General features: G+C 39.1%; 1 protein-coding gene across 2 annotated transcripts in view; it reads left to right on the top strand.

Moving 5' to 3' along the window:
* The window catches only part of CACNA1S (calcium voltage-gated channel subunit alpha1 S), an 85,983-nt gene that overhangs the window by 19,335 nt on the left and 48,723 nt on the right, over nucleotides 1-17,925 (top strand). For both annotated transcript variants that reach the window (XM_067467968.1, XM_067467970.1), the window contains exons 3-13: nucleotides 511-650; nucleotides 3,595-3,725; nucleotides 5,764-5,916; nucleotides 6,788-6,993; nucleotides 7,465-7,568; nucleotides 8,918-9,066; nucleotides 10,857-10,935; nucleotides 14,210-14,370; nucleotides 14,961-15,186; nucleotides 16,897-17,104; nucleotides 17,527-17,647. In XM_067467968.1, coding sequence (XP_067324069.1) covers nucleotides 511-650; nucleotides 3,595-3,725; nucleotides 5,764-5,916; nucleotides 6,788-6,993; nucleotides 7,465-7,568; nucleotides 8,918-9,066; nucleotides 10,857-10,935; nucleotides 14,210-14,370; nucleotides 14,961-15,186; nucleotides 16,897-17,104; nucleotides 17,527-17,647 — 1,678 coding nt within the window. The remainder of the gene's footprint in view (nucleotides 1-510; nucleotides 651-3,594; nucleotides 3,726-5,763; nucleotides 5,917-6,787; nucleotides 6,994-7,464; nucleotides 7,569-8,917; nucleotides 9,067-10,856; nucleotides 10,936-14,209; nucleotides 14,371-14,960; nucleotides 15,187-16,896; nucleotides 17,105-17,526; nucleotides 17,648-17,925) is intronic.

Genomic DNA, 17,925 nt, shown 5'->3' with positions numbered 1-17,925 from the left:
ATTATTATTATTATTGAGGTTTCCTGGTGGATCCTTGCTCTGTTTCCCATCCATGGGAGCAATGTACCATATGAATGTATGAAAGAGAGTCTTTTCTACTTTAACATCCCTATTGTGGATTGCCTCTTGGAGGCCTGATTGGAACGGTCATTGACTTCATTGTGACATATGGCTAAGACTGCTTTTTTTAGACCAAAGCTATGAGAAACCAATGATTTCTTTCAAATCTGCAGAGGTACTTGGTATAAAACTGTTTTTAACCCTCATCCTATTTTATATAGTTTTAGAGTGCTTAAATTATTTCTTACTGTTTAAATTTTTAATTGTTTTAGATTGATTTTACTTGTATGCTGCCTGGGATCTTGTGATATAGGACAGGATATAAATCAATTAGTGATGTGTGCATGCATACACACATGTGCATGCCTAGGAGTATATTCATAATTCATACTTTTATCCATATTACTAACATTTTCACACCTTTTCCCTCTCCCTTTGGGTGTCCTACAGGAAAAACTAGAATACTTCTTTCTTATAGTATTTGCCATTGAGGCAGCGATGAAGATCATTGCCTATGGATTTCTATTCCATGCAGATGCCTACCTCCGAACTGGCTGGAATGTGTTGGATTTTACCATAGTCTTTCTGGGGTAAAGTCACACTATTTTATTTAGTTTTGTGTGTAAAGAATGGTTTAGGGATTGCCAGGGAACAACTTTTTTTGAAGAAGTAGTGTTCAGGTACATGGAAGTAAGGAGCCAGTGTGGTTTAGTGGTTTGAGTGTTGAACTAAATCTCTGGAGATCAGACTTAGAATCTCTGCTCAGCCATGAAACCTACTGGGTGACTTTAGGCAAGTCATTCTCACTTAGCCTCAGAGGAAGACAATGACAAACCTATTCTGAACAAACCATGCAGAGAAAACCCTATAATAGGTTCAGCTCAGAGTCACCATAAGTTGACCATAAGTTGCTGAAGACCACAACAACAGCATGAAAGCTGCAATCCTATATACAGTGTTCTCTCGCTACTTCGTGGTCCGATTTTTGCGGACTCGATGTTTTGTGGGTTTTTGCCTCTTAGTTTATGAATGTTGCTGTTACCCAGAGCGGCATTCTAATTCTGCCTCCTGGCAACGATGGTGTGTGGAAGGGGGGTTCACCCTCCCCCTTGGGAGAGAAGCAGCCGATCAAGAGAGATTGCATAGCAAAGCAGAGATAGCTAGCAAAAAAAATAAGTGTGCTGTGCCTTTAAATCTCACTTCTGCCTCACTCTCGGAACTCTATATACTTATATAGCATCCCTACTTAGCGGATTTTCACTTTTCGCGGGTGGTCCTGTAATGTAACACCTGCAATTAGTGAGGGAACACTGTACCTAGGAATGTATCCTCTTGATTAGACATATAGCTCTTGATCATATACCTCTTGATTAGACGGATAGAGTACTGCACATTAAACATGTTGCTGTTGTAGCTCTATGTCATAAAATGTGATGAAAATAAGTTTTGAAACCATATGTGCCTAGAAGCTGCAGCCTGTAATACTCCTGAGTGTTGAGGAGATGTGTCTTCACTTCTGTTTACAGCAAACAGTATACCCATTTGAAGTACAATTTTCAATTTGAGTTATTTTCTCTGCATGCTCAGAAATGTTCTAAAGAAACATTTGTGTGAACAGCTATCCCACTTGACATATGAGTTCCATGTTATGCCATAAGTATAATTTTTGAGTGACTTCAAGTCATTTCCATCTTATGGAAACTGTAAGGCAGCTCCATCACAATGGAGGTTTTTTTTTCTTGGCAAGATTTATTCAGATTGGGTTTGCCATTATATTTTTCCGAGACTGAAAGGATGTGCCAAGACTAAGGTCACCCAGTGGGTTTCAATGCCTGAGCAAGAATTCAAAACCTAGTCTCCCAAATTCCGAACCTGACATTCAAACCACTATGATGATATTTTCTCTCATTAGGTATAGGCCATGGATATTCCCTGTCATATTTCACATACCTGTACTGTGGAGAACATGGCAAGAAGTGAGCATTTGCTGCATCAACTGAGACAGAATTGCTAGTAGCAACATCAACAATGATGTTGATGAATGCCTTTGTCATCTTATTTCATTGCCGCACGGAGAAGACACATTAAATCACACAACATGGAAGCAGTTGCCATGCCACAAACTGTTGCTTTACACTGTAAAATCTACAGAATCCTAGCTGTGTAAAATTGACTATTTTTGCCATTCTAGTGCATAGAATGGATAAGATGTAATTAAATGACTTAGGGCCCTTCCACACTGTCCCTATATCCCAGGATCTCATTCCAGATTACTTTCATATCCAAGATTGACAGTGGGGACTCAAAGATTCTAGTTTAAAGCAAATATTATGGAATGAGATCCTGGAATAAAGGGCAGTGTGGAAGGACGCTAAGTCTATGTGGAGAGTAGGATTGATAAAAATTAAGTATCTGCATTTTTCTTTAATAATCAAAATAGAGTTTTGAAAATTTAAAATTCATTTCCAAATTTTCTAAAAGGTGGTTAGAAAAAATGTTATCATCATGAATACTAATTATATAAATTATAATTAAATTATATCTAAGTCTAAGCAGTTTAAGGAGAAGAGAGATAACTGGATGTACATGAAGTACAAATGTGCACTCTCTCACTCTCTGAGTGAAAAAATAGAGAAGTACAATAAACAGAGAATGTGGGGAGATGAGTAGATCGAAACAAGAAGAGAAATGTAGATATAAATTTATTTACAGCATTTTTACCCCGCTCTTCTCATCCCCCAAGGGGGGACTTTAGGATGTATTTTTTTGGGACAAACTGAAAATTAATCTGAAAACAATTCAGGATAATTAGTTAGTAGACTAACTAATTATGGACTACCTTATAATGAAACCTAAGTGGGGTCAGGTCTGGTTAGCATTTGGCTCAGAGATATCAATTTATTTATTCATCATGTCAGGAGTGAACCAAACAGTTGTATTTTATTTTAAAAACCACACACACAAAATTTGCAAACTTGGAATTCTATTAAATGTCCTTTGACCAGTAGCTGGCCATTTGGAGTGTCTCTGGTGTTGCTATAAGAAGGTCCTCCATTGTGCATGTGGCAGGGCTCAGGTTGCATTGTAGTAGGTGGTTTGTGGTTTGGTCTTCTCCACACTCGCATGTTGTATATTCTACTTTGTAGCCCTATTTCTTAAAGTTGGGGCTCTGCATCTCGTGGTGCCAGAGCACAGTCTGTTCAGCTCCTTCCAATTTGCCCAGTTTTCTGTGTGCCCAGGAGGGAATCTCTCATTTGATATCCATGAATACCAGTTGCTGCAAGAATTTCAAGTAAACCCTATACATTTCATTGGGCTGGCGTCAGTCAACAGACAATTTGAAGGCAGCTGTACACACTCACATAGACTGCAAAGTGGCTACAAAATGTACATTCATCCCAACAGAACCATAGGAGCCCACCTTCACTTTTCTCTTAAGACATAAGGAGAAAAAAATTGACTCTACCTATCATTTTTTTTCTTGCATGTCTACATTATTACTACCTGTCTTTTTTACCCATCATCTCCTTAAAGCGTCTTTACAGTCATCCTGGAGAAAATCGATGTAATGGAAAACGCGCTGCTTAGTGGACAAGGCTTTGATGTCAAAGCTTTGAGAGCCTTTCGAGTCCTGCGACCCCTGCGCCTGGTGTCGGGAATACCAAGTGAGTAAAACTTTCTTGGAGTTTGATGACTGGATGTGCATGTGGAAGACTGGGATGCCTGGACACAATTTTTTATAATCCATTTCATCCATAGATTGTAGGAGAAATAAAAATAGAAATAGATGATATTCTTACAATAAGCTGGGGGTGATGGTGATGAATAAGCAGACACTGTAGTTACAACAGACAATGAGCTCCTCTAGAGAGGGCTGATGTGATGGGAGGTTGTGGTATTCATTGCTGAAGTTTTCATTTAACTATCCAAATGATGTTACTGTTGCTCCAGACTATTTTCTCTGAACTCCTGCCAGCAGCTGCAACATTTGATTCTGGCCATCAAGTAGGTTTCTTTTTCATTCTGAGACATATCAGAACAATTTGTTCCCTTCTGCTCCCTTCATATATAATGCATCAGTACATCAATGAAATGGCACTTTTGCACTGTAACTCTGTAACTGAAAAGAACATTCAGAGAAGAGGAAAATTTGCCCTTCTAACACCGCAGCAAAACAACCCATTAAAAAACTGGAACAACCCTAATGCTGAAATCATTACAAATGGTCCTTATAAAGAAGAGCAGAAGTGGAAGTGGAGGCAATGTTTTTGTTGTTTATTGCATGATGTGGGCTCAACCTGTGGCAGCCCTATGAATGAAAGACCTCCAAGTCACCCTATCATCAACAGCCCTGTAAAGGTCTTATAGACTCAGGGCTATGGCTGCCTTGGTTGCATTGATCCATCTGGAGTGTTGTCTTCCTTTTTTCTTCCTGCTTTCTACCTTCCCATGCATTATTTTATTTTGAAGTGAATCCTGTATTTCATGACATGTCCAAAGTACAACAATCATAGTTTAGTTATCTTAGTTCTAGGGAAAGTTCAGACTTGATTTGCTCTAGGGCCCATTTACTTTCACTTTGCAGCAGCCCACAATATCTATAGAGCTCTTCTTCTGCAGCATATTTCAAATGAGTTGATTTTCTTCCTATCAGCTTTCTTCACTATTCAGTGAATGGAGAAATAATGACATGGACCATCCTAATTTTGTGTTGTCGAAGGCTTTCATGGCCAGAATCACTGGGTTGCTGTGGGTTTTCCAGGCTGTATGGCCATGTTCCAGAAGCATTCTCTCCTGATGTATCATCCACATCTATGGCAGGCATCCTTAAAGGTTGTGAAGTTTGTTGTAAAAAAGGCAAGTGGGTTTTATATATCTATTGAATGTCCAGGGTGGGAGAAAGAACTCTTGTTTGTTTGAGGCAACTGTAAATGTTGCAATTGATCACTTCGATTAGCATTGAATAGACTTGCAGATTCAAGGCTTGACTGTTTCCTGCCTGGGGGAATCCTTTGTTGGAAGGTGATTAGCTAGCCCTGATTGTTTCTTGTCTGGAATTCCCCTGTTTTTGAGGACAGTAAATAAAGAACAACTCTCAAAAACAGGGGAATTCCAAACAAGAAACAATCAGGGTAGCTAATCACTTCCCAACAAAGGATTCCCCCAGGCAGGAAACAGCCAAGCCTTGAATCTGCAAGGATATTCAATGCTGATCAAGGTGGCCAATTGCAACATTCACACTTGCCTCCAGCAGACAAGAGTTCTTTCTCCCACCCTGGACATTCCACACATATATAAACTCCACTTGGTTGTTTCCAACAAACCTCACAACCTCTGAGGATGCCTACCATAGATGTAGGTGAAACGTCAGGAGAGCATGCTTCTGGAACATAGCCATACAGCCTGGAAAACTCACAGCAATGTATCATAATTTCAGTATTCAATGATGACATATGTACACTTCAAGATCAACAACATGGGGATGGGGCAAAGATAAGAATATGATGTTTTAGAATGGGTAAAATAGAACAGTGTGTACTTGCTCAGATCAAGTTGTTTGTTGCTATGACTTGTGAGATGTAGAGCAATAAATTGTGCAGATTAAATTGGAGTTGGGCTTATACAGTAGTGTGTGATGTTTGGAATTTAGGAGTAAAGGATAAGAATTGTGTAAATAATTTGCTCTCTTCCTCTCTATTCTAGGTCTGCAAGTGGTACTGAACTCCTTAGTCAAAGCCATGATGCCCCTGTTTCACATTGCTGTACTTGTTGTCTTTATGATCATTATCTATGCCATCATGGGGCAGGAGCTTTTCAAGGGCAAGATGCACAAGACCTGCTATTACAATGGGACAGGTAGGGGAGGGCTATGATTTGGCCAAAACAATAAAGATTCAAAAGATATTTAGGGTAACAGATGCCTCAGATACTTTGAGGAATAACAACGAAGCAAAGTATCTACATCTGATGCTCTTGTGTTCATAGGAATTGGGACAAGGCATTTAATTTTCTGAAATTTTGCTTTACTTAGAACTGGAGGTTGGACTACATGCTAGGCTATCTAAGATGCTTATTGGAGCCAGTTATAGGCACTCTATAACTCCCTGTTAAAAAAAGCAACATTGGCACTGGTTCATTTCTGGAAATCATTCAAAGTGCTGATCATGACCTATAAAACTCGATATAGTTTAGGTCCAGACTATCTGAAAGATTGTATCTCCCTATATAGCCCTGCCAGAACTCAGCTTTATAAAATCCAGATTATCTGCTTTGAACTGGATTGTATGGCAATGTAGACTCAGATAATCCAGTTCAAAGCAGATGATGTGGATTATCTGTTTGATTATCTAGATTATATGTCAGTGTAGAAGAGGCCTAAGCTCTACAAAGGAGGCTTTCTTTCAATCCTGCCACCATCACAGGCTTACTTGATGGGGACATAAGAAGGCAAATATGTTTCTATTCAATCAGGCTTTTGAAATGTAGTCATTCTCAGGGAAGAAAGTGAGATGTGCACTCTGGTTTTATGTTTTTAATTTTTGTATTTTTAAAAACTTTTAAGTTGTTTTTACAATTGTATTCTTTTCACTAATTTTGTTAGTGAGCTACTTTGGATCTCACTTTGGGTAAAAGGTGGCATAGAAATAAAATCAGATAGATAGATAGATAGATAGATGCATTAATCTTTTTCAAAGTCTCACAAGTGACTCTTTCTTTCCTCCCTCAGACATCTTGGCTACCGTGGAAGGTGTAAAGCCAGCTCCATGTACAAGCGCAGGCCATGGGCGCCAATGCACTATCCCCGGTTCTGAGTGCAGGGGCAAGTGGCCAGGACCCAACCACGGCATCACCCACTTTGATAACATTGGGTTTTCTATGCTGACTGTCTTCCAATGTATTTCCATGGAGGGGTGGACTCAAGTCCTCTACTGGGTAGGCTACACGTGAAATGTTGTTGTAGAACAGTGTCACATGCTACAGTATGACTCTGTGGTTCCTGTGAGTAAACCATTCCACAAAACGAATATCCCATTAGTGAGGGAAGCAGTACACATCCAGGGGATATTTAAGACATGGCCTCCATTTCCAAGAGCCTGATAAGTCATGGAGCCTCATTCTGTATAAGCCTCTTGAAGTAATCAGTGACTCAAATTAGGAATGGTTCATTCAGATCAGTCCATCACAAGATACTGATGGAAATATAAACCTGATTAGCAGTTACCTTCCAGATTTCCCATTTTATAGAGTTTATGAGGTTTGATGGATAAATAATGGTCTGTCCTCACTGTTATCTTGTTGGCTCACCAGACTCTATACTTTCTTTTTTGAACTGGAAATTTCACAATGCACCATGAATACAAAAAATCTTGTAACCATTATTGTGTCATTTCTGTTTTGCCTTAGATAAATGATGCCATTGGCAATGAGTGGCCCTGGATCTACTTTGTTAGCCTCATTTTACTTGGGTCGTTTTTTATCCTTAACCTGATCCTGGGTGTGCTGAGTGGGTAAGTACATCTGAGCATGTGAGATGTTTTTTACCTTCTGTATGTTATCATGGAGGTAGGAGTATGTCCTAAATGTGACTTAACCTTATCCAGTCCTTAAAGAGAAAAGGTGGTTCTGGGTGATTTTTTTAATATTATGAAATAAAGTAAAGGAAAGGTGGTCAGTTGAAACATTCATACCTAGCTCCAGTAGGCAAGAGTTCTTTGTCCCACCCTGGTCATTCCACAGATATATAAACCCAATTTTCCTAGTTCCAACAGACCTCACATCCTCTGAGGATGCTTGCCATAGATGCAGGTGAAACGTCAGGAGAGAATGCCTCTAGAACATGGCCATATAGCCCAAAAAAATCTATAATAACCCAAAGTAAAGGAAACTTTTCCTGAACCAATATACTGATGCTCCTGTCTCTTCTTAATGTTAATGGTGCAAGTTAGTCTCCTGTGCCAGAGGAAAGCAGAGGAAAGCAAATAAATACTGTTAAGTGATGGGATACATTGCAAGGAAATTACAGTAGAGCCTCTGTTATCCAACCTTTGCTCATCCAGTGTTCTGTCTTATCCAACACAGTCTGCCTCCCACTCAGAATCACAGCTGTTTCAATACACCTCTGTTGCTTACATTCAGTTGATTTTCTGTGAACACATACAAAGTAGCTCAAGTTTTGTTTCACTGGCACAGCAGACCTTATGCAACGTCTTGAGGCCTTAAACAACTAATTATGTACTCAAGATCTGAAATTTCCGCAACAATCTACTACTGTCTGAGGCCATTCGTTTCTTTTGCATCTTTATCTCTCTAGGAATGACTAATGTTGGAAGAAGGCAACTAAATTTTATTCAGGGTAAATCTGGAAATTGGGATGCAAATATTACTCTCCTTCCCCATGTAAACAAATATTTTTCCTTGGAAAATAGAACACCTATAATCAGGGAAGCAAATATGAAAACTTCAATTTCATGACATAATGATGATAATGCTAGCAACCTTTGGAAATTACGACACTGTTTATATTCCTTTCATCTCACCAAGTCTGGTTTAAAGGTGATGAGTTTAGACCATTCTATCTCATTTCCTGCTAGTGTCTTAGACATAGCTTTCAGGAATTCATTGCAGATAACATCACTTTTGTCCATTCTAATTTGGGACTCAAAGCATTTTTATGTAGATTATTTAAGTACTCCTTTCAATAAGCCTATAAAACAAGATAATTTACAGTATGTGTATTCCAGATCAAGAACCTGGATCTTGCATGAGGCTGTCCAGACACTGAGCTGTCCAACCGAGAACAACAATTCATGAGCTTTAATTATTATGTAATGCCACTTCTCATCTAAATTCATTTCAGGGAGTTCAGCAAAGAACGTGAGAAAGCAAAATCACGGGGCACTTTCCAGAAACTGAGGGAAAAGCAGCAACTAGAGGAGGACATGAAAGGCTACATGGACTGGATTGTACATGCAGAAGTCATGGACAGTGAACGGACTCGTGGTGAAGGTGCTATAGCTCATCAAGCAGCATTGCCTGACTAACGGAAGAAAATAGATTTCTAGGGAAATTTTACAGGATGGAAATTCTGATAGAAGAGTTTTCCAGAGTATGGTATTTGTTTAAGGGTCAAATATGATGAGTAGTTAACCACTGTCAAAGGTTTATCTTGTTCCCGGCTTGGGCATGGAGTGGTTTAGCCATTCAAAATTAAGCTATTCTAAAAGAACAGACACGGGGCACAATCCAGTCTGAAACACTATCTGTGGAATGACGATCATGGATTCCCTGAAGTGTAATTGTCTTCAAACCCCTACTCACTCTGGATATGACTTTCATCCCTGTTTTCTTTAGCTTAACTTTTCTATGTACAATTAAGAACCCAATACAGCTCTAGTATAAATTCAAGGTGCTGATGATAAACTTTAAGTCCTAAATATGTTGGGATTTGGATACCTGAAGGACATATGACTGTCCAAGAAGAGAGGTCTGTTGCAAGAGCTCTCCTCTGGGTCTGAATGATAGGAGCAATTCATACGGATAGGACCTTCTGGATACAGAATGCCCTCCCATTAGAGGCCCAATTGGCACCAATTCTGTTGTCATTCTAGCACTATGTCAAAACATAGCTTTTTAACTAAAGTCTTTGGGAGCTAATTGATTTTAACCAAATGTTTTGTGGTCTTAATTACTTAAAACTAGTTTAATTGGTTTAAATTGCCCTATTTTCACTGTTATGTGGTATTCTGAAATTATTCCAACTGTTTTAAATCCACTTTCCTCATCATAGATATTTGGTAAGATGCAAGTATTTAAATACGTAAATACAGACATACATACATTTTCAGTGCAGATTAGATGCCCACAGCCACAATTTTCTTTGAAAATTCCATTTATCAAAATGCTAATTGCTTGATGTTTTCTCTTGCTTTTGATTGCATTCTCAAAAGGGTGTGATGACACATGAAGTTGCTCAGAAAACTATGGTTGCCCATTGCTCAGCCATCTTGTATTTCTGCCTGTGCATAAGGATGGCAAGAGAAAGGAGCCCTTACCTTCGCCCTTTGTCCTGTAGCATAGCCGGCAGCAATCAGACCTTTGCACAGATGCAACAGATACATGTACAGACCAATTAATTCCAATGAAGGTTCTTCATTTTCCTGAGGATCATACAGTTAGATGAAAGTGACTTGGAGATAAAAAGCCTTATGAAGTTTGGGGCAGACTTGAGACACATAATCTTCTGTGCTCCAGCCCAACAGTACTTGAGGGGTATCTCATGGTTTCCGTCAATTTCCACAGTTCATTAATTGGTTTTGCAAGCCTTTCTTTTTCCCTGTAGTTTTTTTGTTGTTTGTTCAGATGGTTTGCATGTAATTTCTGGGATACATCTGATGGGAAAGCTCATGCCACAGATGTGTTTAGTCCCACTTAGATTAAGAGTGTCAAATCACTCTTCATTTCTTGAAATATTAGTTTGTTTGGGGGGGGAAACAGCTCTTAATAGGTACCTCTTGATCATAGAACATCTGCTGATAGCATCCAGAAATGCTGGTTGTCTTTATTTTTAGATGTTTGTGGTGTTTTCAGATATAAAGTTGCAGGAATATAATCTTAGAGGAAAAGGACAGAAAGTTAGTAGGAAGGGCAACATCTCAGACCTAGATTAGATGGAGTTGCAGGATGTGATACCAAGTGCTTATATTGCTAGTTTTATAAATACACCTTGTTAGAAATTAACTTGTGTCTCAAATTATCGAATACTGACTTCTCTCATAACCCTTTCTCGTTTTCCTCAGGAATGTCATCAGATGAAGGCGGCTCAGAGACAGACAGCCTGTACGAGATTGAAGGCATGAATAAATGGATTCTTTTTTTGTAAGTTTCCTGCATACAGTTCTTAACATCCTCATGTTCTATCGTGAAGGAATGCACAAATCAAGTCACTCTGGGTATCATTTTTACATTACCTGCAGAAAAAAGTTGATTACAAAAAAACATGAATCAATACCCTTCTTCCTGTACCTGATAGGACCTTGGTTTGAGACTTCCTGCATGACTACAAATCTTTCTGAAAGTTTTTTTTCTGCCACTCTGAGAAACCTCTATTTCTCGCTGCTTTATAGAATATCCATCTGTCTGTCCCCCACCTCCAAATACTTGCTTTTTTGTTTGAACCGTCATATCTCTCTCAATAATTGCATCTTTCAGTCCCTTTAACTTTCTTACATCTCCATTCCACACTTTTTACTTGCTGCACCCCATTGAAAAATCTCTGGGTTCTGTCATTGGCAACAGCACCCATGTTTTATAGGGCTCTTATCACACCTAGCTCTTCTCAAACTACAATCATGAAATATCTAAAAATGCTGTTTTGTAAGGATTGCTCTCTTTCCTTTTGTGCCTTTGGAACCATTCCAGGATTCCAGGATTCATTTGCATGAAAATACACAATTAGTGAGTCAGTACCTCCTCCAAGATTTGTCCCCACCCCTTTTGGCATGCAAATGTGAGTACAGACACAAAGATATCATTCACAGAAATATACATATATATACATTAAAAATGATATATTACATGAAAAAATTGGGTTTTCCCCTCATGAGGGGCTTCTTGATTGGGATAACCTGACTTAACTAATTGCTAGCAGATGAAGTCATTTATTTATTTATTTATTTATTTACTTACTTACTTTATCTCTACCCCACTCTTATCACCTTGAAGAGGACTCAGAGCAGCTTACATAATTTCACATAATTCAATGCTGCAATTCAACAATATAAAATGGTACATTATATATACTAGTGGTTCCCAACCTTTTTTTTTTTTTACCAGGGACCACTTTGACAAGAGACCACTCTTCAACATTAGCATCAAAAGGGTTACAAATCGGTTTTTGGTCAACTTTAGATTTGGTTTGGTTATTTGGGGTACTGATTAAGAAAACTGCATTGGATAGACCACATCAGCTCTAGTTTCTAATACAGAACATATGCCATCCAGTAGTCACCATTTGTTCACCCACAGAAAACTGTATTTAATAATCTAGAGCTGATGTAGCAAATTTCTATGCAATTTTCTGAATCAGCACCCCAAATAACTCCAGGAAGAGGCCTAAAAATGAAGGCACCTCCTCTTCTAGGTGCCACATGGAATGGCTCCACTCAGGGGGAGGGAGGAGGAGGAGAAGCAGTAGTTAGGAGGCTTGTTGTTGTGCCTTTTGTAGGTAGTCAGCCTCTCCCCTCCTAACATCCCCGTTGCCTCAGCACTTTAAGAGGGTTTCGTAAGGCCAGTCACTCTTGTTGCAACGGTATAGTAATGGTGAGGCTGTGGAACCTATTTTGGTTCTTGTGGACCACTGGTGGTCCACGGACCGCAGACTGGGAACCACTGATACAAACAATAAAACAGATAAAACATATAAATATCATAAAATTTTAAAACTTGGGACCTAGTCTTACAGCCATCATTTATGTTGCTACATTATGTCCAATCTGTATTGCACTATCTGAATGCCTGATTGCGTAACCAAGTTTTCACCTTCTTTCTAAAAACCAGGAGAGAGGGGGCCAGTCTGATCTCGTTGGGGAGGGAGTTCCATAGCTGAGGGTCCACCACTGAGAAGGCCCTGTCTCTTGCCACCACCAATCATGCCTGTGACGGAGGTGGGGCCAAGATAACCTTAACACTCTAACAGGTTCATAGGAGGAGGTACATTCAGATAGGTCATCTGATCTAACCGTCTGATCTACCTGTCTGACAACAATTAGACAGCATCCAAAAGACAAACTAAATATATGAGAAGACACACTCAAAGTGACATCCAGTGCCAAATTTAGGACCAATGAGGCCCTATGCTAGATCAATTTATGACCAATGATCTAGCAATATATGACTTATTTGGTCCCTGAAGGAGGTGGCCCAGGTAGACCCATGGCACACTCCCATAGACAATCAACATTATGTCTGGAATTGCTCTGAAACAGAACACCTTCAATTTTAAAATTGCACCACGTAACTTTTTTTGGCAGGAAGATGCCAACAGGGCTCAAGCACACCTCAGCATCACGGTCAATCTGGCACTTGAGACATCTGACCATGAAGTGTAGCGATATGATTGAGCCCTGCAGAAAGTACAGAAAAGTACAAAAAAGAACATAGTTATATTCAAAGAAAAACATAGCTGAACTTCCCTGAAAAAACAACTGAAGAACCCCCTGGAAATGCAAACACCTCTCTCATATTTTACCACTCCTTTTAGAAAGGATTTCAAAGAAGCATGGTAGGTTTCAGTTTCTCATACACATTCCTTTCATCTTTTGTTAAACCATCCTTCCACATTTGTGGGTAAAGAATGTGCAGATTTGATTATTCATGGATTACTGGATGACTGTATAAATACAAATCACAAATTCTTTTTTTTTTCCTGAGGGAACATTTCTCCAGACATGAGAAGGTTCCCCATTATGGTTCTATGGTCCACCTCTACTGGATGTGAATGGTAGAGTCATGCTGGATGATCTAGAAATGGGAAGTGTTCTTTTTGGTTTTAAAATTAGCATTCATTATTTTTATTTATATTCACAGATTTTCTACTTTTGTAAAGATCCCGAGTCCTTGGCACTATGAAAGTTGAAGGCTGACTGTAATGTCTTTGGATCTAGGGGAGGTTTTGGTGATGAAGATAGTACTGAACACCTTTGTCTTGTAGCATGCTAGGTTTTTAAATTTAAAACAAATGGAAAGAAAAAGACTACTATTAGAAAAGGTTTACTAGGCATCAAGGATGTCAAGGGGACATTCATTGGTGACTTTAACTGTATATATTCCCTGCAACCAGGCACAAATAATGAGTATTTAGAACCTTCCTGGGAGGTTGCAAATAGTAAGGAAAGTAGCTCCAGTTGCTCTAGTGATATTATGTTTTGCAGGTCTGCCTCAGTTTAGCATCAAAACCATTTTGGTGAAAGTTATTTCAAAAATGCTGTGACATTCTGTGTCACAGTAGGAGTATTAAAGGAGATGAGGCTTTGCAAGACCTGGGATTCTAAAGTCTTTGTACTGATTCTGAAGTCAGTAATGCAAGCTGACCTATGGAACTGATTTGTCTATATCCTGATTTTAACTCACCTTGTCTCCTTTTCCCATCTAGTCGGCACTGGCGTCGATGGAACCGTCTTTTCCGGAGAAAATGCCGTGAAGTGGTTAAGTCCAAGTTTTTCTATTGGTTTGTGATCCTCATAGTTGCCTTCAACACCATCTCAATCGCCTCTGAGCATCACAATCAACCAAACTGGCTCAGCCATGCCCAAGGTGAGTGAAGCATTTCAGGAATTTTCTGAGGTGTCTTAAAATATTTTATTTAGGAGTGTGGGAGTGACAGTGCATTGCCTACTAGCCATTTATCTATAAAATTATGGGGAAATGTCCAGACGGGAAGTCATTCTGAAAAGACAGATAAGAGCCATAAGGCCCCTCCTATTACTAGTCTTCCAGTCTATATGACTTGTAGGCTGCTATTCAGTTAAATGAAAAGATATGGGAAATAATAATAATAATAATAATAATAATAATAATAATAATTTATTACCTGCCTCTAATTGCGGCTCGAGGCGAGGTACAACATGGTTGGAACAGAGAGATAAAACACAACATAAGAAATGTATAACATCAATGCATAAGAGAGGTTGCTTGGACCTGGCAAACATACTAAGTAATGACGAATGTTAGCTGGGGGCTAGAAGTGGAAGTGCAGTTTCACAAGAGGAAAGAATTAGGTAGAGCAAAGGAGGTAATGTAGTTTCTTCTCCTCTTTCTCATTCAGTCTCAGGAATGATTGGGCTCTTGGGAAAGTCTTCATGCTAAACCCATTCATCATCAGATGTTTTTTTCCTTACATGCAGACATTGCCAATCGGGTTCTTCTGGCCCTTTTTACAATTGAGATGATTCTGAAGATGTATGCGCTAGGCTTTCGTCAGTACTTCATGTCCATCTTCAACCGTTTTGATTGTCTTGTGGTGTGCACTGGCATCCTAGAGCTCATATTGGTGGAGATTATCTCAATGACACCCCTGGGCATCTCCGTTTTGCGGTGCATTCGTCTGCTGAGACTCTTCAAGATAACTAAGTGAGTTTCCATTTGGTAGAAACAGAATTGCTGTTAAATTTATATCACTAATATCCACATTCCTGTAGTTACAACCCTGTGTTGTTCTCATCATTCAAGTAGCTGTCTTAATTCAAGATGTTCCAGAGCCTAAGAGGGTTTTGATACAGCCCCAGAGCAGTTAATGGATTATTTGGCTAAGTGTAGATTCAGCTTATGTATTTAGAATACACATTGCTTGCTGAGTCTTACTTTTTGGTAAGCATGCTTAGGATTACGTCTTTATTTGATATTCATCTTTACTGTCTCCTTTCATTGTACATATCCTGAAGTTTGGGTAACCCCAATTTTCTGCAATGCTCTCATTTCAGAGTTATTTTTTTTGAAACTGGTAAAAAGATACCAAACACATCTCCTTAAACTGACCTTTTAAGCTGTTTCTCATGTTGGGCTTTTTATGTTTAAAAATAATTTTATTTTGTCGAAGGCTTTCATGGCCAGAATCACTGAGTTGTTGTAGGTTTTTCGGGTTGTATGGCCATGTTCTAGAAGCACTCTCTCCTGATGTTTCACCTGCATCTGTGGCAAACTTCACAACCTCCGAGGATGCTTGCTTGCCATAGATGCAGGCAAAACCTCAGGAGAGAATACTTCTAGAACATGTCATACAAATCGAAAAACCTACAACCCAATTTTATTTTGGCTTTTATTGTATGATATTCTGTGGTTGTTTATTTGTGCACTGGTTTTGTAACTGTTAACACAAGTAAATACAGAAACAGGAATAAATAAATACAGGTTACCTTTTTGGATGTTGCTTTACCTGCTTAACTGTATTCAGGACTACAGCCATACTAAAGAATTAGCCTTGACAGTAACATTTATTGTATTAATAAAAGTGGCAGCTCAAGTGATAATAAAGGTTAGACACTAAAACAGTTTATATTTTATATGTTTTTCTAGTGAACTATGTTATCAGGGGACTGTCCTTGGAGATCACCCAAAGGCTGGAGCTGATATAAATGCAGTAGCTAGGTTTCTGACGAGAGTACCATGTGCACAACTAATTACATTTGTTATGCTGGATAGAGGGCTGGATATAAATATTTTAATAAAACAGAATAATCAAATAAATGAATCCAGTCTCAAAGGAAATGCATAAAATGCCAATTTACTTCTGGTCTAAATTAAAGATGCTTGTGATGACATTCAAAGTCCTAAATTCTTGGAACCTCAACACTTGAAGGAACACCTCTCCTTATATAAACATGACCATTGACTGAGGTCTGCTATAGGGGCCCTTCTTTGTGTTCTGTCAAAGAAAATATTAATACAGACATGAAGGTGTGGGAAAAGGCTTTATGAGTTGTGGCGTCTGGATTTAAATAATTTCCCCGGGAGGCCTCATTGGCACCAGTGTTGACTCCATTCTGATGTTAAGCAAAACCATGTTTGTTATTAAAGCCTTTGAAGCTTGGTTTTAAACTGCTTTAAAAACCAACTATATTTGTTTTAATCCTCTGATTGTTTAATATGCATTTAATCTATTTAAATAACTTCCACTGTTTGAAATTTAAAATTTTCTTAAACGTCTTGTATTGATTTTATATCTACACCACCCTGAGATGGCATGGTGTTAAATAAGACAATATTTTAAATAATGCACCCCAGCATCTCTTCAAAGCTAGGCATATATCATCTACCTTATTATCTGATTTTCTTTCTCTCCAGGTATTGGACATCGCTGAACAACTTAGTGGCATCTCTTCTGAACTCAGTGCGCTCCATCGCCTCACTCCTCACTCTACTCTTCCTCTTCATTTCCATCTTTGCCCTACTAGGAATGCAGCTTTTTGGAGGAAAGTTTGATTTCGATGATGAAGAGATACGGCGCAGCACCTTTGATAACTTCCCCCAGGCTCTCATCACTGTCTTCCAGGTACAATGTATGGTGTTTGGTTACCAAGTTAAGGACAGGGCTGTGGAGGTAATAACTCTTTAGGGTTCAAATAGTGAATGCTTCACAGACTGATAAATGTTTCCCCTTGACATTAAGTCTAGTCAAGTCTGACTCGGGGGGTGGTGCTCATCTTCTCCATTTCTGAGAAGAACCTCATTATCCGTAGACACCTCCTAGGTCATTTGGCCAGCATGACTGCATAGGGAGAAGATTTTAAATAAAACCATGAAAAATAATATAGAAGTTCTGATTCCTGGGATATTTTATGGGTTCTGAGACCAGACTTTTTTGATAACTGGGAAAAAAGGGTTGTGACTTGTATGCAAGTTCTCTTCTTCATCTGAAGACTTAACAGAGATAGTTGTACTCACTGCTCACAGAAATGCCCTCTTTGTTTCTAGGTCCTGACTGGAGAAGACTGGACTTCGGTTATGTACAATGGGATTTTGTCTTATGGAGGACCAAGCTATCCTGGGATCCTAGTCTGCCTTTACTTTGTTGTTCTCTTTGTCTGTGGAAACTGTATCCTTCATTTAACTATTGTTTTAGTGTTGTTGCTCCATTAAGTCTAGTCTCATGTTAAGAGGAAAAACTCTTCTTCACTGGATTGTGTCTCTATTCATTTTGCTTTTTGTGTGTGTGTCAGGAGCGACTTGAGACACTGCAAGTTACTTCTGGTGTGAGAGAATTGGCCATCTGCAAGGACGTTGCCTGGGGGATGCCCGGATGTTTTGATGTTTTACCATCTTTGTGGGAGGCTTCGCTCATGTCCCCGCATGGGAGCTGGAGCTGACAGAGGG

Source organism: Anolis sagrei, chromosome 4, assembly GCF_037176765.1.
Source record: "Anolis sagrei isolate rAnoSag1 chromosome 4, rAnoSag1.mat, whole genome shotgun sequence".
In the NCBI taxonomy this organism is placed as follows: domain Eukaryota; kingdom Metazoa; phylum Chordata; class Lepidosauria; order Squamata; family Dactyloidae; genus Anolis; species Anolis sagrei.
This window is presented reverse-complemented; position numbering and strand designations above follow the sequence as displayed.